The sequence below is a fragment of the Talaromyces amestolkiae genome, assembly GCF_001896365.1.
Source record: "Talaromyces amestolkiae strain CIB chromosome Unknown scaffold10.1, whole genome shotgun sequence".
Taxonomy (NCBI): domain Eukaryota; kingdom Fungi; phylum Ascomycota; class Eurotiomycetes; order Eurotiales; family Trichocomaceae; genus Talaromyces; species Talaromyces amestolkiae.
In genome coordinates this window covers 1179821-1199072 of record NW_024468046.1, presented here as the reverse complement: position 1 = coordinate 1199072, position 19252 = coordinate 1179821, and the positions used below count along the sequence as shown (strand labels likewise).

The following is a 19252-nucleotide window of genomic DNA, read 5'->3' as shown; positions in this document are numbered from 1 at the left end:
GAGAGCTTTTCTCTTTCTTTCCAGAATGATCGTACTTGCATGACAGGCCACGTTTTACGCAAGGGCCACAAGCAGGTAGGGCTTTGTCGCAAGCCTTCTTGCGTGAGCTGCACGTGAGGCAGACAAAGTGAGCGCGCTCAGTCTCGGCCATTTGGTTTAAGAGAACGTATCAACATCCAAGAAGCTGACAAATTATCAATCAATATCAGCGCCTGTCACTGTTCAGCCTATTTTGACTGCATGGATGGAGATAATCGCGGGGTCTCAGGATCAGGAAGATTACTATGTGAGCGTTGGAAGGCGGCCGACGCTTACCCTTTTGAGACGCCCCACGCGAAACCCCATATTAAACCCTAAATACGATCTCAGAATCCAATCACAGCCGTGGTTCTCCCATCGGCCGCCGCCAACCCGATAGAGACAAGCTCGTGAAGTATACGTCTGGTAGTATAGCTGCAATATATTTTTGACCAGAACATCCAACTGTTGATGATAAATCAGGTTGAAGGTCAGCTACAATAATGTCGCATCTCAGGTATAAAAGAGGGCATTTGACCCAGGAGAATCGGGTTTATTTTATCATCATCCCAACACAACATTCGAACAGAACAACACTCAATCAAAACAGCTCTCTAACAAAACACAATTCCACGCATTCTAATATCATCTCAGATATCAGCTATCAACAGAAATGTCTACATCTACCAATACCACTTCTCAGCTCCTCCTTTTGGAGAAAGGCGGTCCATTCGAGGTTCGAAAGGTACCCCAGCACAGCATCAACCCCGATCAAGTCCTCGTCCGCCAGCGCGCCATTGCCCTCAACGGTCTCGACCCCCTACAACGTGATCTTGGTGTGAACATCCAGACATGGCCCTATGTTCTCGGTGTCGAAGGCGCTGGTGTCATTGAGGCTGTTGGATCGGATGTTACAGACCTCAAACTTGGCGATGAAGTCCTTGCCTGGGAATTGTCTGTAGCCGGTCACGGTGGTGCCTACCAGGAGCACGTGGTTGTTCCAGCCAAGTTCGTCGCCAAGAAGCCCAAGAATATCAGCATAGAAGAAGCTGCATCTCTACCGTAATCTTTCCCACCGATCATTGTGAGTCCTTATACTAACCCTAAATCTACACAGAATCTGTTACAACGCTGCTATCTCCGTCATATTTGCTTTGAAGCTCAAGATTGCCATTCCCAACTTCGCGGGTGCATCCAATGCAGAAAGCGAACCTGAACCAAAGTCTATTCTCGTCCTCGGCGGCAGCTCAGTGGTCGGTGCCAGTGCTATTCAGCTCTTGCGACTCGCGTACCCTTCACTACCCATCTTCGCGACAAGCTCTCCGGCACATCATGATCGCCTACTTTCTCTTGGTGCCACTGAAGTCTTTGATTACAAGTCTCCTACCTTGATATCAGACATCAAAGCTGCCTCGCCCGAATCTCGCGGTATCGACATTATCTTTGATGTTGTAGGATCTGGTGCTTCACAAACCGATATCTACGACACTCTCGATCCCAATGGAAGCAAGAAATATGGTGCACTTGTGACAAGTAAATCGGCCACAGTACCAGAAGGAGTCACAAAGATCGAGACTGGTGGCTGGACATTGCTTGGAATGCCTGGTGGTGAACAAGTTATCCCCGCTCTGACAGAGTTGATCGAAAGTGGGAATTATAAACTGCCAGCAGAGGTCAAGGTTGTTGGACACGGCTTGGAGCAAATCCCTGAGGTGATGGATCAAGTCAGGGGTGTGAGCGGACAGAAGTTGATTGTTACATTATAAATAGTTTGATTTTCTCTTGATCTTGTTGATTAGCATTAATAATAAGTATGTTTTTGAACTTAATAATTTATACATGGCCATTCAATGTGTGATATTCTAGGACGAGGACAGCTGCATAGTTTTGAAGACTTGACCCCAGAGATCAATAGCCTTGGTCTCAAAAAGAGCATCTGACCATAGAACAGACTTCAAGGCTGATACAAGATCTTCGTAGCTTTTGAGGCACAATATGGTGCTCAGCTCGCCCATACGCTGTGCAAGAATATCACGCCATTCATGACTAGTAGCCGAAATCATACTTATGAAAACAGCCCAAAGAAATAGGGTAAGCGTGATCTCCGAGCCCACAGCACTGGAGAGATTGGAGGCATGTGGTAAAGAATGAAATAACTTCTCCTTGAGTCGTCGATGTCGATTTGCTTCCAGCGGCAACTCACGGATTGCAAGATGAAGGTACAGAAGAGCCGCTAAGCTTACACACTCTGATATATCCACTTGATCCTGGTTTTGTGTGTGCTGCTGTTTGAAGTGAGTGTCCTGCAGCCAAAGCAGTTTATGTTCCACTAGATAAATAGAATTACTGATAGCAGTCCGGTCACCGCCGAATTTTGGATAGAGAAGGATAGCATGGGAGATTGATCGTAGCAGGTCGATAATTGGTAACAATGGCTCTCGAGGTCCGTATATATACAGACCTGAGACACTCTTTTCCATGACTAGCAACTCATCACCCAGAGTGGGTTGCGGGTTTACTGGCAGTAGTGGCTGAGAGAGAGCTTCGAGTAGGGGAAATGAGAGAGGTGAAGACCACGTGGACGAGAAACAAAAATCTGCCCTGATTAAATGTTATTTAAAACCATTTCATTTCCATGTCAGGGGAATGTAGCGTACCATGTTATAACTCTCTGTAAGGTCCGGAAATGGTTAAATTTCTCGAGGCCACCGCATAATTGAACCATCGTGACGAGACCTCGCATATGAAGCAATGCTCGCTCAAAGCTGCTCTCCAGTGCCTATTGGAATACTTTGTTAGAAGCGCGTGGTCGCTTCGAAAGTTAATACAGAGTATGAGTTTACCTCCGCGTTGACAAGAATGGCAACTGCAGCTACTAAGCAGTCCGAGAGCCTTTGAGACGGGTGGGAAAGCTGCTCATTTATGAGGCGTACAGCCTCGTTTCTATGATATAATACTGGCATCGAATCTGCAATTCCTAGCTGAAGTTGCCTAAGTAATGCAACCGTGGATAAAAGCGCGTGCAAAGCGGCGGCGTCGTTTCGAGTCGTGTCGTACCAATCACCATCGGGGTTCAATGCAAAGCTGTTGGTGCGCATTTCAAAGTGATCTTAATTCAGTGTTAAGTCTTCAGCACGGAATAGATGAATACAGGTGGGGGTCATACAGAAGTATAAAATTTCCGCTGTCATCGTATTCAGTGGAATAGGTAGAATATTTATCGCACCGAGTTCGACGGTGAGTTTCCGAGTACTTGGTGAAGTGGTATAGTCGATGCGGTTGTCTTTGGGAATAGTATGGTCTCCCTGGTTCGATACGTTAAACGCCAAGCCTGTACTCTGCTCTTCATTTGGAGTCTTGGGACCATTTCTTTTCCATGATGAGAGCTTAAATCTAGACTTAGCCCCTCCTATTCTGCCACCAGAAGGCTTTGACCTCGCTTGTGTATCATTTCCCTTGTTACGATATCCCGCTTTCCGTGCCTGTGCTCGTACAAGCTGACGAGAGGCTAGGTTGGGTTTATTAGCGATAGTCTGATCCGTTACAGTGATGAACTCTAGCGGTAGTTCGTCCGGTTTGTGTTCGGAAAACATCAGGACAGACAAGCACCAGTCAGGTGCAGAGCACATGGATTGGCCAGATTAGTTGTTAGTTTATGATCAGTCCGGTTGCAGGAGCCGCCATAAGATGCAGATTACGATAGATCAGTGGGCGTGACGACTTACAAATCGCATAGTTTTGTGGTGCTCGCGGTGGATAGTCTACAAAAGCGATTAGTCCTGTGGGAACCGAGGCATGCAGAACGCCACCAAAAACTGGGGACATGATTCGTCGTATTGTATTGTAAGCAATATCAGCTAATCTAAACTATGGTAATTTTTACATGCTTATTAGAACGTATATCACGGTTACGTTGATAATTGAACTACTGTATACTTGAAAGTCGCGGTGGTAGTCAATGCCAATACAAAGTGGAATACAAATGATCGGGGGAAAGATAACAGCTCCATAATTTGGAAGTAAACCCCATTCAATATTATCCATCATCTATGCGTATATTACTAGTATATCATAGGTACACATCATGTCGAATGAGCTCTTCAATGAGCTCCAACGAGCTCCAAGTAATGACCCACAACGCTCTTCACCTGCTCCTCAAAAGATCGAAACCGTATTCCCAGAGCCTTCTCAGTATTACTAGCATCAACTTTGATCGGCAATGTTCCTGCCTTGCCATCGTTACTCAAAACGCCTGATTGGACAGCATCTTGAAAGTTCTTTGCAACCACATCAAGGGATTCCTCCCAATGAGTCCCTCGCAACCCACCGGAAGTAAGAATAAAACCTTGATTGCCCACGATCTGTGGATTCAACGCTGCCACATGAGCTCTTGCTACATCCGCCAAGTGAACGGAAGAACCAGGTGTGAAGCCATTGTCACCGCCTGTCACAGGAAACAAAACCTCCTTATTTGTCCCATAAAACGCACCCTTCACGTCCGTGATCAATTCATCCTTCCCAATTACGTATCCAGGGAACAGGTGAATAATTGAAAATGCCGGCTTGTTCTCGCTAATCCATTCTTCGGCTTGGTTGAGAGATGCCACTTTGCTCGTGGCATAAGCATGGAAGACGTTCGCAAAACTTGTTGGCGTTGTAATTCTATTGGTTTCGTTAAATATGGTTTCACTTTTACCGGACGTGAAATCAGCGAAAGGAACGATTGCAACGACGGAGGATGTAATCACAACGCGCTGGACTGACGAAGTCTTCTGCGCTGCTGTGAGGATCCCGAGGGTGCCTTTGACAGATGGCTCAACAAAATGTTCAGCAAGATCATCTCCTTCCTTATAGGTAAAAGGTACAGGAGAAGCAACGTGAATAATGAAGTCGACACCCTCCACCGCCTGATCGTATGCCCCGGGAGCCGTAAGGTCGGCGACTTCCACAAAGGACAGTCTGTCCTGTGGGTTTATCGCTCGAATTGACGGCGCTGACTTGATTTTATCAGCTTTTGCCTGACTGCGAACTGCAGCGCGAACTCTGTAGCCAGCTTCCAATGCGTTGACGATAACTTGGAATCCGATGTGGCCAGAGCCACCAGTGATCAAGACTAGTCCACTAGACATCTTTTGATGGTCCCTGTAGTGCTAAGAGAACTTTCAGCGCTTGAAATTTTTTTTTTTTTAAATGAAGCAAGAGATAATGCGAAATGTGGTGTAATGCTGATTTTCGGTGAGATTTGATATCCTATACAACTCTTAAGCCTGCTATGGACGAGAACTGGTCTCTTTATACTAGGTCAAGGACCGCAATGACTCCACGGCGACATGAATAGAAGCCTTGTTATTCTGTTCTCTGATTATAAATCTTCTAGATTATCACACCAAGCAGTATATAAAGAGCTTCTATACATTTCTGTCATAGCTTCATTTGCCTATTCTGGTAATTCTTGAATAGCAACCAGCTTTCAAAATACTTAGTTAACTGGCGCACTTATTACTAATAAGCACTTTGTCATCTTATGATGATGATGCGTACGTACATATAGGTTGACAACTGAGTAAACGCCACCAAGCCGCCGCAATGGCTCTACATTGATGGAAATAGAAGTATTGTTAATTTATCCTCTGATTACCAATCTTCCAACTCCATACCAGTAGTACGTTTTTTTATTTTACTGTCATGCGTAGTACAGGTATCCAGTAAACTGCCGTACTTTTGCAGCCAATAACTTGCTAGTGATAGTCTTAATAATATAGAGATTTTCCATCAAGTATTATATATTTGCTCCGTACCATACGTGTTATGGGATGGTTGTATTTACGTCAAAATAAAGACGTCCTAGGAAATTACATGGTACCGGGGCGAATCGTGGTATTATGACTTCATTTGCCTAATCGGGTAATTTTCAAAAAGGCTTAATCGGACAAGCCACGATTTTGATTTGTGATGTCTAAACGCTGCATTTGTGTAGCATACACTTCAGTATTCTCGTTGAAAGTAGCTTGGTAATGGCCATTCAATCCGAGATGCATTCATCGATGTGGCTTTTTCGGCGCGTTGCGTACATGCTTATGCATCCATGTTGTTGATTCTTTCCCTCTCGCCATGGCAGTTACGCGGCGACATGATACATGGCTAATAGTAAGAAGCGATGTTTTCAGTATCGAAAATTCTATTACTCTAAGTTGCAGCAAATGTGCGTCGGTACGTACGTCGATAATGAATAAAATAGCGTAAGATCTAATTTATTTTCAAGTCGGAATCAGTCTTACACTCGCTCTTGCTCTTATGCTTGTTAGTGTAACGTAGTGACAGTGGGTGCCACTGACCCGTCTGAGTAACTTACCTATAAATTGATACAGATGAGCTGAGCTAGTTGTCGTAGCATGAAGTACATCAATCACCAGTGATAGCTATACAGTGGCTTCATTTCCTCTTTCTGGCAATATGTGGTGAGTAATCTCAAATGCTGGCGGCGTCAGGCGGGCATGTCAAAGTGTTCTCCGTTGGAGGGGATAAATAATATCGGATGCGCACAAATTGTATGTTTACAATTGGGTCAGATCACTGTGTAACGCAGTCCCGCTCATCATCTTAGAAGACACTTGAACGAAATGATAGTCCTAACAGGTATGGTACCCTCGGACGTTCAACGGAACTTCCAATAGCAAAACGTACTGATCCAAAATCGAACAGGCACATCTGGTGGCCTAGCTGGCGTAGCCTTGGAAGTAATCCTTCAAAAAAAGCTTCTTTCGCCAAAGGAGTTTCGTCTGTCCAGTGCTAGTGGTCAGACAAACTCTGAAGCGGCTATTGCAGCAGGTGTAGAGGTACGCCGTGGCAATATGCGAGAACCAGACACCTTGTTGAGTGCCTTTGATGGTGCCGAGGCAGTGTTCCTTGTTTCCTACCCGTCTGTTGGTGAGGAGAGATACGAACTTCACCGCAATGCCATTGATGCTGCCAAGAAAGCTGGCGTGAGGCATATTATCTACACCTCCTTGACTTTTGGGGGTGAACATGGGGACCATAGTATTGCTGGGGTGATGGAAGCCCATATTAAGACTGTTGAATATTTGAAGTCTTCGGGTGTCTCATGGACCATCATTCGTTATGCGACGTATGCGCATTTATGGAACAACTTTGCTGGCTTTCTTCAACTTGGAGACGAGAAAGATTTTGATGCTGTCATTCCTGCAGATGGGCCAAATAGCTGGGCTAGTCGCCGGGATTTGGGCGAAGCCACTGCCTACATACTCAAAGATTGGGTGCGTGAAGTCGCCTTTTTTGGCACGTAATGATGTCCATACTGATAGCTGCTAACGCTTACAAGCGCGAATACGTGGGCAAAACGATTACTCTCACGGGGCCGCAGTTATTGACAATCAAGGACGTGGTCAAGCTTTACCAGACATATAGCGGCCGGACAGTAAATATTCAAGAAGTCGGAGCTGAGCGAGCAGCCGAGTACCACACAAGCCGTGGTACTCTACCGCCTGACCAGACTACATTCCTATCGAATTGGACGAGTTGGCACGTGGCAATGGCACAAGGAGAGGTTGATTATGTAGATCCGATGCTGGAGAAGCTGTTAGGCAGAAAGTCAGTCACAGTGGAAGAAATGGCCGACACCCTGTTTAACCACAAAAAGAATGGCCTAGACACCAAAGACTTTGTCTGAAGACAGTCCAACTGAGATCAATTTTGGGATCAGCTACCTTGAGAGGAGTGTCAGTGAAGAAGAAGTACTAGGTTGATATAAAAATGAAAAAACAAGTAGAGAAGAGGACAGAACGAAGTCTTATCTTATTTTATCGTGACACGTATCACATGACCTTATCGCGATCTGCCTTATCGGAACCCCGCAGAAGAGCCACAGAAGAAAATTATCGCCAATTCTTAGTCATCGACCAGCCCAGAGCCGGATTTCAAAGCGGGCAACTTGCTACACAGGAATATATTTTGCCTCTGTTCATATTTTACTAGCTACAATATATTTGTAACTTGAAGTAATAGCACTTTTTCTTCGATTTGCGTGAGGTATACCGGTACAGCCACCTGCGCAAACTCGCGAGTCGACCGACCCCTCCATTTTTGTCCGATCACGTCGAATATTTCAACAAAATGGGAGACGCTCTTCCTTATACTTGCAATGCGTGCCTGGTAGCATTTCGCACTAGCGATGCTCAGAGAGAGCACATGCGCAGAGACTGGCAGTAAGTTTATCTACGACTGGTCGCTKCTTGCTCAGCTTATCACTAACAATCCGTTCTCAAGTCTGTACAATGTCAAACGACGAGTCGCCTCTCTACCCCCCGTATCCCAGGAAGTCTTCACAGAGAAAGTCCTGACAGCACGAGCAACCACCTCCGCCGCTGCTGCGAAAGCCTCCTTCGAAAAGACATGTGACGCTTGCCAAAAGTCGTTTTATAGCGAGAACTCGTACCAGAACCATTTACAGAGCTCCAAGCACAAGCTTCGCGAAAAGGCGTTGAAAAAGAAGGGTCTTGCTGACGATACTTCTTCGGTTGTGGGCTCGACATTCTCGCTGGGTGATCCCATCGATAAGTCCGTGGCGGGCGATAATGAATCTACGGTGTCGAATGTTACGGAGAAATTGAAGAATACCGCTATCCAAGAGGCGGCTAACGAAGATGAAGAGATGGAAGAAGACGATGAAGAAGAGACAGCCAAAGAATATGCCTCGACAAAATGTCTATTCTGCCTCGAAGACGCCACCGATGTCCAAGCGAACGTTGAGCACATGTTCAAGACCCACGGAATGTTCATGCCCGAGAAAGATTATTTGGCCGACGTTGATGGTCTTATAAAATATCTGCACGCGAAGATCAATGACAACCATGAATGTCTCCTCTGCCACGCCATCCGCACCACTGCCGCCGGTATCCGCACGCACATGCGCGACAAGAGTCACTGCATGATCGCCTTCGAGACGGAGGAAGAGCAAGTCGAAATCGGGCAATTCTACGACTTCAGAAGCACTTACTCCGATGACGAGGACGAGGATGAGGACATGACCGACGATGCAGGCGGTGTTCCAGTGACGTCCTCCGACGCCGACGCCGACGGCTGGGAAACAGACGATAGCTCCGTTGACGGTGGATCTGACGGTGCAGAGCGGAAACCTTTCCGCGGTTCTCAGCCTATCTATCAGACGGATTATGAGCTCCATTTGCCTTCGGGCCGTAGTGTTGGTCATCGTTCACTGGCGAAATACTACCGTCAGAATCTGCACAGCTACCCTACCCCTGAGGAGAGGGCAGCTGCTCGCCAACTAGCGATCGAGAACGGAACTGCAGACGAGAATGAAGAGGATGAAGGACAGACGACGATCAAACGCAACGAGCACAAAGCCATTATTTCCCGCGCAAATGGCGGATTGGGTCTCGCCGGCGCTTCTGCAGAGCAAAGAACAGCGGCTTTGGCGATTGAGCGGAGGGAGCGGACTCGTGCCCAGCGCGAGGAGAGGAAATTCAATGCAAAGGTTAACAGACAGGCGAACAGCCAGAAGCATTTCAGGGTATGTGTCACTCTCGTCTTGGTATATACATTACGGCCATGGCTGACTTTAATTTTAGGATCCCCTTCTTCAGTGATCGATCGCTTTTGTGCTTTCTGCGTAGCATTGGATGGGTTCTTTTCTTTTTATATATAGCATATGATGAATGACATTTCTTTCGTTTTCCAAAAATTCTTCGAACAAAATCATCCTCGGTATGCATTAGCTTTTTCACGGTTTGTTTGGAATAGATCTATTAGACCTCTGCAAATCCCATGGGACTAAAAGAATTTCAGTCCCAGTCCCATGGAAATTAGAAGAAAAAAAAACCCAAGTCTATGTACGTCCATGGAAATCAGATATATATAATATAATGTTTAAAACAGGTAAGATACTAGAAATATGATTAATATATGTCTAGATATGTATAAGCTTACTAGTAATTTCAAGATAACTATATTAGAGTTTTTAAAATATTGTTCTTATTTAGAGAGATTAAGAATATTTTCTAGCTATCTAGAATTTTAGATAATAAAATGTGGATAGAGCGCAATCAATTGAGTCGTTAGGCCATGTAGATGTTTTTCAAGGCTAGATAGTTACAAGTTTTATCCAATGTCCAACACATCTTTGATCTAGAATCTATAGCTGTAAGGGGTTGGGACACAATTCTGTACTAGAATCGGACTTGAAGAGTAATTTCTAAGCACATATAAGAAAGTAAGACAGAGACATGATTCTGTTTCGGCTAGAACTGGACAATGAATTGAGTCTAGCTTTTATTGCACACTGCACACACTGCCTTTCTTACCTACACATCTATTTCGTCTAAAAGGCTTTTATCAATTTCTACGCGTCTGGCAATTGGCAGACCAGTGACCCACTGCGCCACAAGCAAAGCATTTATCTCTGGACGTAAGACTTGACGGTGTTGCGCTAACATGTCGACGCGATGGACAATTAGTAGACCAATGACCTATCTGGCCACACTTGAAGCACTTATCACTTGAAAGCTTCCTCGAAGGTGTGGTATTTGGGCTGGGGAGGCTGTTGGACGAGTGGCTTGGCTCGCCGTAAGTGTAGCAGTCCCAGCTCGGGGACGACATTGATGGTCTTTGTGGTGTGATTCTTCCTTTCTGGGGGGTAGGGCAATTGCTCGCCCAATGACCCCCGTTACCACAGTTGTAGCAGCTCCTATTCGAAGAAAATTTGGACGGCGTAGTGCCTTTTTTCGAGGGGTATGGACACCAGCTGGACCAATGACCTTGTTGACCGCATTTAAAACACTTGTCGCTGGAAGAATACGATGACGGGGTTGTGTTTGTTGGCGGCGTTGGCGTCCTTGGTTGAGAGCTCGAGATGGATAGCATGTTAAATGATGCGCTTAGATTAGCTTCATCATTCGCAGTGTATGCCGCTGCAGTCTGTTGATGGTCATCATACTCCCTGCCTAAAGCATCCTCGAAGCTAACAACAAGTTCCGTGAATGCTCCTTGCAAAATGGTCGGATCATACGTCCATCCAGTTGACGGCTCCGAAAACGACTTCGTTAGATCTTCAAAAAACCGCATCGTTATTCTCTCGATGCTCTGCTTCAATCCCTGAGATGTACTTTCCATATATCGGCTCTTCCATAGATTCTTATGTAACCCTCGTGGATACCTTACTAGGTCTGGGATGTCGTCTTTGACGAAGTTGAACAACTGCAGGCTGATATGCTTACTTAGTTCTACAGCCGCAGACTCCCGCATCGAAATAGTGCGTGCGAATTGCCCCATGGCCTCAGATACGGCTAGCAGTGCATCACAGATGCCTTCGGATGTATTCTGGTCAAAGACAAAGAATTTATAGAGGTCCCATGAATTCTGATAAGTGTACACCGAGGACACCATATGGTCAAAAATCTGTTTGAGAACCTTCAGGCCGTTGTCGAAGGATTGACGATATGCTTCGTATTTCTTAGCGGTGTTGTTTGCCTTACTACATGTACTTCGAAGCTGGCGGCCCGGTTCCGTGTTAAGTTGCTCGCCATCTCTACCATTCTCTGCAGGAAGTTGTTAGTATATACCACCAGAGAGTGATCGTGATACGAACCTTTCATTAATTGAGAAGTTCTCTTTTGGCACCTTCTTCTAAGGTCGTCCATCCAGTCCTCTTCCTTCCAAGTTGAGTGCAGATCGCACAGCGCTTTGCACAGTTCTATAGCAAAGAGTCTTCGGAAGCAGCTTTCGTTCGGGCAGTAATGGGCCATGTAGCTAGGGTGGAACCCATTTACAACGCGAACAACATGACCATTTGGTAACGTCAAGCTACGTATCTCTTTGGTCTTCCCAACCCCTTTCCCAGAAAAGGAAAGATCCTTCCGGCCATGTATTCGCCAGCACGCAAAGAGTACCTGGGGCCTTTTTGCCGCTATCATGGACTCAAATGTGTGATATGCACGAGTCGCTTCGTCAGATAGTTCTTTCGAAGAGATATGTTCGGTGATAAAGGGGAACGCATCGAATACGCTCGTGGTTCTCAGACCTCCAGGGCCGTTCACAAAAGTGAGCGACTTGTCCAGGTAGGCCAGTGTATCACATTCGTCTCGGACCCATTCAACGTCTGCAGTGAAGACCTGTGATTTCGCTGGCTGTTGCAGCGCAATGACTAGACCTCCTGTCATGTCTGGTTTGGCAAGCCATGCGGCGAAACCGGCTTCGTGCTTACTAGGAGTAGTCCCGTCGTCACGGATCATGGTATTGCCAAAGGCCTCAACTATGTCTGCGTGTTTTCCAACTCCATCAGAATGCTTCTGCATCGCGTTCGGCAGAAATCGCTCTAGGCGATGGTCGATGGGAATTCCGTTGCATAAGCGTTTATCATTTGGTAAAGCCATTTCGTGTAGAAGTATATTAGAGTAAAGAGGTACCTGACGATCTCTTAGTCGACATCATGGTCATATAAACGGGAAGTAAGGCATAGTTCCCGAGTTGGTTCAAACCTGGAGGCTTTTGGTTTGGGAAGGGGTGCGTTCAGCCAGCTGTACCGTCGGACTCTGTATGCGCCGTTGCGCAGCCACCAACATAAATTGGAGCCATCACTGCCAATCAATAAAGCCTAGCGTCCAAAGCCTGCACAATATTATATTATGTATATCCGACTCATGCTCCCAGACCATTCAACACTCTGTGCCTTCTACTGCTACGGCCTTTGTACAGTCCATTACTGTTCTGGGCATGTGCTGGCCGGAGCATAATGGGAACCCGAGAGGTGTAGCATCTCCATTTCTATTGAGGTGTGACTCATGCTTTTTGAAACACTAGTGCACTTCTACCTAATGTAAATGTACTTGCCAAACCTGAGCACAAGGAGGGCACCGCCTCCCATTGATATATGCGCAGGTGAGGAAGAACAAGATTTTCTGAACGAGGAGCACGAGGAGGGTACTCCGCGTGCATTGGACATAAACATCTGCAAGAGATCTTCCAATCATGAACGCCATTTTAGCGCCAGAAGTCAGAGCCACTCGATTTCCAGCCTTGTGTTTGGTGGGCTACGGGGCAATTTAGCCATCTATTTCTTGCAAGGAATCACATAGCAGCTGCCTGCTCTCAAGTGCTACATTGATGAATCATTGGGGCTGTTTTTCATTATACTATATGAGTGGGAATAAGCTACAAGTAATTCAACTCTACTTAATCACTAGATTCATTAGGTAGAGGATGGAGATGGTTAGCCCAAGCCCTAATCTGCATTGTCATGATATTGAGTTCTGACCTACGTTTTGGCTGCTATACGTATCAGACGCAGCCACTGTCCTCCAAAGAAATGCAGTCAAGGCTGCTTTCAAGACAAGGCTCCGGCATATACCTGACCGTCAAGTTGATTTGTTCGTTCTCGTGTCTGGATTTGGTTCATGCAAGTATGAATTGTCAGCCTTGTCTCTGAGGTGTGAGAAGACGAGGCGGGGKAATTTTGTTTCTGTTTCAACCTACGTAAAATATTTTTTGAAATGAAGAGAAGAGCTACATGGGCTTGTATATAACATATACCTTGGTCTGCAGTCCCTTTATCTGTGGCCAGACACTATTGGATGAAGTGTATGAGTAACGCGGCGATGCCTGCGAGACATTGGCAGAATTGAGGCTAAGCGTTTGCATCTCATGCATACAGATCATTCAAGGATGAGGCTGAACTGGGTATCTCTTTTATTTTTTTTTTCTTCTCCATGATGATCTTCTTGGGTTGTTGGCACAGCTTCGTTGATATCAGGTTAAGATGATAAGCCCCCCTCCTCCTGTGTGACTTCAACTCTGTCATTGAAATACTTTTCTTCCAGCATTGTCTAATAACTTCAGAGTGGTTTTATCTTCGCTGCTCAATATCTCAACTATCAAAAGTGTTCAGGCAATGGTGGATCCTCTTTCATTAGCCAAGATTGTACACCCAATCACCCGCGACCTCGTCGATCTTGTCAAGAAACTGAAAAGGGTATACAAGGGAGTTCGTTATGCAAAGCAAGATCTAAGAAAAGTGATGAGAAGAACGGTTTGGAAAGCATGATTATCTATTCATGGGACAAGAAAAGCGATGTAGCACAGTACATATGGTGTTGAATTCTTGGATTGATAGAGAGTTATTACCACGCGATCTCTACATGTCATCCATGTCTGAATTTGCCCTGTAGAAATCAATTGATCCTAGCTACACACAGCTAGCCACATGCGACCTCGGGACACTGATAATAAACAACCCTTTTCCCTCGCTTCTAACTGATAAGAGACCGTAAACACATCGATATTTCTTTTGAGTATATCAATGTTATGTTTCGCCAGATAGCATACATTCACACAGAAAACTCCATATATCCCACATTGAAATACAAGTATGAAAAAGCAAAATACAGATCACTTCGGTAGCAAGGGCGCACTCTCTAGATCCTCGTTGCCTTGCTTCTTCTTCTTACGTCTTCGCCGTTTCTTCTTGGATGTATTAGCGGACCCACCGTCGTGCTCGGACTCAATTGCTTGTTCGTAGATTGTTTCTGCCCTTTCTTGAGAGGGAGAAGGCTGTTGTGAAGTGGGTGATGTTCTGTCGATACTTGTGGAGTCTTCATCACCGGATGAACTGCTGCCGGTCATTTGAAGAACGACTTTGCGGACTCCGTTGACATCAATCACTTGTTCTGTAATGCTTCCACTTCGAGCGGGGCCGTGTCGGAAAGAGTTCGCGCGTCGCTGTTCAACGGAATAAATGCTACTGGGTTTACTTCCTCTCGGTGTACGAACAGGAGAGGATGCCAAGATGCCGCTGTCTCGCTCAAATTGAGATTCAGTAATGACATCTTGGGTCTGTTGTTTTTGGTTGGCATCCAACGGAGAAATTACCGAACCGACGGCCCCGTCAATGGTACCATAGCCTTGTTGTACAGCGTAGACGCCGTCTTTAGCTTGGAAAGAAGATGATCGGAGAAGCTTGGAGCCTACGCCACTGCCGTTACTTACAACTTCGGAAGGACGTCTGCGATGTGTGCTCGCAGGTCTTCCCGATTCTGAATCTGTCATACCTGATCGGGTAGGCGAAGTACCTGGAGCTTTGATCTTGACATTTTGATACCGTGTTTGTCGAGGCCGACTGGCCAAGTTAGACGGTCCGAGATGTTTCAGATGCTCACGGATTTCGTCTGTTCCTCGCTTTACGACCAGTTGTTCTGGGGCACCTGAGTTGTTTCGAAGAGTGAACTTGGGCCCAAGGGGATGCACCACCCCTGAACTGAGTCTGCGAGGTTCGCTACCAGCACTGTGGATCTTTGACAGGCCAAGATGGGCATTGTGGTCATCAACCGTACTATCAGGCAGGGAAGGAGGCTCTTCAACAATGCGACCTTTCGGAACTCGTGCCTTTGGAGCAGGAGCCATTCGTCTAATGGCCTTGTGCACGTCAATGAATACATCGGACTCATCGATGATTTCCCTAGGAAGAGTCAGTATCAACGAAACGATCGAGACGAGAGGGTTAGAACATACTCGCCAATGAGCTCTTCAATAACATCTTCAAGCGTAACGACGCCAAGAGCCCCGTGGTCTTCGCCTGGATAGTCTGATACAAGAACCATGTGAGACTTTCCTTCTTGAAAGAAATTGACAATATCCAAGCAGCTAGTTTCTGGGCGTGTTTCGGGCAGAGTAGCAAGCGCAAAATCGCGAACCATCTTGCAATCTTCAGGATCGTAGGTAATGAGCATTTTGACGAGTAGCATGCCGACAAAGTTTCGCTCATTGTCGGTCGCATGGATGGGAATACGAGAGTAGCCCTGCGACAGAATGAGATCCATCATTTCTTCATCCAGAACAGTATCCGCAGACATGGTGAAGACGTCTTCCATTGGGGTCATGATAGTTCCAACGGACTTTTCCTTCAGGTCCAAGCATGCACTGATTATCGTAACTTCATCCGAATTGAGTTGTTCGCCAGCGGCGCCTAAGGATTTATGTAGAGTCACCAATGTCTTCAAGCCGGCCTTTTTGTATACAGTTCCATGGTCTTCACCAAGTAGTCTGTCCAAAAGTTTGGCAACAGGCCACGCGACTGGAGACATGACGTACATAAGTACCAGAACAAATGGTGCCATCCATGCTCCAATCGGTAAGCCATAGCGAACACAGATGGATTGCGGGACAACCTCGCCGAAGATGACTGCACCTAGTCAGCATGCACGATTTGATAGACGAAACTAGCAGATCTTACCAATCAACACAGTACTACCCACGACAGCTGGCCATCCACCTCCAAGTGAGCGATCCAGGACAATTGGAAGTGTTTCATTGGTGATGACGTTACTCAGAAGTAACGTCACAAGAACCCAGTGTTTTCCCCTCTTCAAGAGCTTCAACACGGCGGCAGCGTATTTTTTCTCTGATTCTTCACCCGAGTGTGCGATCACTTGTAGGTAGATTTCATCCTACATCCGAGGATAAGTGAGCAATCATCCATGCCTTGAAGTGAAATAATGGGACTCACCTGTCCCATGAGCGCGATAGTCAATCCTGCAAATGCCCCACCCGACAGAACCAGTATAATCGAGATTCCCAGATACAGCCATAACTCCGGATCCTCAGGGTCTTTTCCTTCGTCGGCTTGTCTCGCTAGAATACCAGACAAAGCAATGGGAGAGGCAGCAGTCAATGCCGGGAGTTGAGCTAGGAGCAGAAAGAGAAGCTTCGCTATACCCAGCGTGGCCGGCCGACTGGCCAGGTACGGATTCATCGAAGTAGGACGTCGCATTAATGGCGCTCCATGTTTTACTGTTCAATTGAGTCGTAGTGGTTCGGTAGAATCGGGGAGAGAACGCGCAATGCGAAGAACGTGGGAAATGTTTTGTCGCTGAAGAAGAAGGTCCCTGACGCACGGTCTCTCTCTGCGAATGACGACTCTCGCTGCCTCCACCTTCTGCCGGTTGCCACACCGCCTTTGCTGCATATCTATCTTATCTAATCTGATCGGTCCATCAATACATTATTATTTAGTATTATCTTCTCGAACAGCTCTGCGATAAACCTCTGTAGAATCAAAGCTTCTACAGAAGCCAGTATAGGTCAAATTGATATTGCCTTGCGATGGGAGGGTTCTTCTCGCTAGGATTTAGACGTGGTCAACTTCAACTTCATATTCATGTGGTTGAATGAAGAAGTTTCATGCGCTTGGCGCCGACCCTCAATGCTCATAGGCCTCCTTGACAATGTCATCTGGCTTCAAGCTGATATGAACAATATTCACTAGATCTGGAGAGATTCTGCGCTAAGAGTTGGCCAAAAAGCCAGCCAGAACAAGTACCGCGATGGGTGCCAGAATGCTCAGGTGTCAACCCCCACTCGAGATGTTTGTGCTCGGTTATCAGCGGCTCACGTCGCCGTTTTCTGTTCGACATTAACGACATCAACGCTGACCTGACACAACTTCTTTCTTTTTCTTTACTACAAACTTATATACTCACAAACTCATAATCTTGCACTTGTTTTATGGTTACTAGTTGACGACACTGTCTACTGTGAATTGTCATCTAGCAAACATGAGCATTCCACGTGCTGGTTGGCGTCTTGCTCGCTCATGGAATCCTGGCCATCGACTCTACTCCTCTGCAACATCGTCTGCGCGTCTGAATGTACCCATCGACTACAAAGCCACTCCTCTACTACACCATGCACCATCGTCGATATCGAACTCACAGGAGCTACCCCAGTCCGCCAACACAAAGCGAATGAACCTCTACCAAGCCATCAATTCGGCGCTTCGTACGGCCATGTCGGCCTCCGACAAAGTCATCCTCTTTGGCGAAGACGTGGCTTTTGGCGGTGTATTTCGCTGTTCGATGGATCTACAAATGGAGTTTGGCCAACACCGAGTATTCAATACTCCGCTGACAGAACAAGGAATTGCTGGGTTTGCGATCGGTGCTGCTGCTCAAGGCTTGAAGCCTGTGGCTGAAATTCAATTCGCTGATTACGTCTACCCTGCTTTTGATCAGATTGTGAATGAGGCAGCCAAGTTTAGATATCGCGAGGGAGCCACTGGGGCTGATGCTGGAGGGTTGGTGTTTCGAATGCCTTGTGGCGCAGTTGGACATGGCGCACTGTACGTTATTTTATTCCAACGACTTCATTATCCGTGCTAACAGTCATAGTTATCATACTCAATCTCCCGAGTCGCTGTTTTCCCACATTCCCGGTGTGCGCGTGGTGATGCCACGTTCCCCCACACAGGCGAAGGGACTCTTGCTATCGGCGATCCTGGAATGCAACGACCCAGTAATCTTCATGGAGCCTAAGATCTTGTACCGCGCAGCTGTCGAGCACGTTCCTACCGAGTCATATACCCTGCCGCTCAGCAAAGCAGATATTGTGAAACCAGGTTCTGACCTGACCATCATTTCCTACGGACAGCCGCTCTATCTATGCTCCCAAGCCATATCCGCAGTGGAGCAAGCCCGAAAAGGTGTGAACATCGAATTGATTGACTTGCGAACCATATACCCATGGGATCGCCAGACAGTCTTGGACAGCGTCAAACGAACGGGACGAGCCATTGTAGTCCACGAGAGCATGGTCAATTACGGAGTCGGAGCTGAGGTTGCAGCGACAATCCAAGAAGGCGCCTTTCTCCGGTTGGAAGCGCCCGTCAAGCGAGTCGCTGGCTTGACTACACACACTGGGCTGGCATTTGAAAGCTTTATCATGCCTGATGTTGCGAGTGAGTATCCATTTTCTGCCTTATTGGGAGCGTTATTCACTAACAAGTAACAGAAATCCACGATGCTATTGTACAAACTCTTGATTATTAATGACTGACTTTACGAATGTAATATGAGCGGACTTTACCACATTTCTTTCCTGTTTCAGTGAGCTACTGTACTGCTGTTGTGCCATGCACGAATACGGCGTTTAGTGAGTCCTCGTGAACCAATTCATGATGATAGACGAATGATATACTACACATATACAATTTCTATCTTCTATGCCTGTTTCCACATTGGCTTGTAATCTTTCCAAACGTCAATAAAGCGCTTGGCTTGGGAAATATCTTCATTTAGACCAGAATATCGAATCAACACTACATAATTATGTGTGAATGTTTCAAGCGGAGTAGCATTCGAGCCATCGTCAAGTAACTACTCATATGATGCCTAGATTTTGCTAGGGTTCTGAACTTGCCCTGAATGTTTCCTTCTCA

General features: G+C 46.4%; 7 protein-coding genes across 7 annotated transcripts; 4 read left to right on the top strand and 3 right to left on the bottom strand.

Annotated features, from left to right (window-relative positions):
- Positions 1 to 691: 691 nt before the first annotated feature.
- Positions 692 to 1784, top strand: BHQ10_005899 (uncharacterized protein; the record flags this gene model as incomplete). Its single annotated transcript, XM_040878424.1, has 2 exons — positions 692 to 1080; positions 1136 to 1784. 2 exons carry the CDS (start codon positions 692 to 694, stop codon positions 1782 to 1784), a joined length of 1038 nt encoding a protein of 345 aa, XP_040734403.1.
- Positions 1785 to 4118: 2334 nt separating this feature from the next.
- BHQ10_005898 (uncharacterized protein) lies at positions 4119 to 5147 on the bottom strand (the record flags this gene model as incomplete). Its single annotated transcript, XM_040878423.1, has 1 exon — positions 4119 to 5147. The coding sequence occupies one exon, from the start codon at positions 5145 to 5147 to the stop codon at positions 4119 to 4121; it is 1029 nt and encodes a 342-aa protein (XP_040734402.1).
- Positions 5148 to 6638: 1491 nt separating this feature from the next.
- On the top strand, positions 6639 to 7705 carry BHQ10_005897 (uncharacterized protein; the record flags this gene model as incomplete). Its single annotated transcript, XM_040878422.1, has 3 exons — positions 6639 to 6654; positions 6721 to 7292; positions 7358 to 7705. The coding sequence occupies 3 exons, from the start codon at positions 6639 to 6641 to the stop codon at positions 7703 to 7705; spliced, it is 936 nt and encodes a 311-aa protein (XP_040734401.1).
- Positions 7706 to 8148: 443 nt separating this feature from the next.
- Positions 8149 to 9641, top strand: BHQ10_005896 (uncharacterized protein; the record flags this gene model as incomplete). Its single annotated transcript, XM_040878421.1, has 3 exons — positions 8149 to 8240; positions 8302 to 9565; positions 9624 to 9641. The coding sequence occupies 3 exons, from the start codon at positions 8149 to 8151 to the stop codon at positions 9639 to 9641; spliced, it is 1374 nt and encodes a 457-aa protein (XP_040734400.1).
- A 905-nt stretch (positions 9642 to 10546) lies between these two features.
- Positions 10547 to 12422, bottom strand: BHQ10_005895 (uncharacterized protein; the record flags this gene model as incomplete). Its single annotated transcript, XM_040878420.1, has 3 exons — positions 10547 to 10680; positions 11268 to 11588; positions 11639 to 12422. The coding sequence occupies 3 exons, from the start codon at positions 12420 to 12422 to the stop codon at positions 10547 to 10549; spliced, it is 1239 nt and encodes a 412-aa protein (XP_040734399.1).
- A 2011-nt stretch (positions 12423 to 14433) lies between these two features.
- BHQ10_005894 (uncharacterized protein) lies at positions 14434 to 16810 on the bottom strand (the record flags this gene model as incomplete). The annotated part of the gene is made up of 4 exons (XM_040878419.1): positions 14434 to 15499; positions 15553 to 16222; positions 16274 to 16487; positions 16547 to 16810. 4 exons carry the CDS (start codon positions 16808 to 16810, stop codon positions 14434 to 14436), a joined length of 2214 nt encoding a protein of 737 aa, XP_040734398.1.
- Positions 16811 to 17594: 784 nt separating this feature from the next.
- BHQ10_005893 (uncharacterized protein) lies at positions 17595 to 18863 on the top strand (the record flags this gene model as incomplete). Its single annotated transcript, XM_040878418.1, has 3 exons — positions 17595 to 18157; positions 18207 to 18772; positions 18826 to 18863. 3 exons carry the CDS (start codon positions 17595 to 17597, stop codon positions 18861 to 18863), a joined length of 1167 nt encoding a protein of 388 aa, XP_040734397.1.
- Positions 18864 to 19252: the final 389 nt, after the last annotated feature.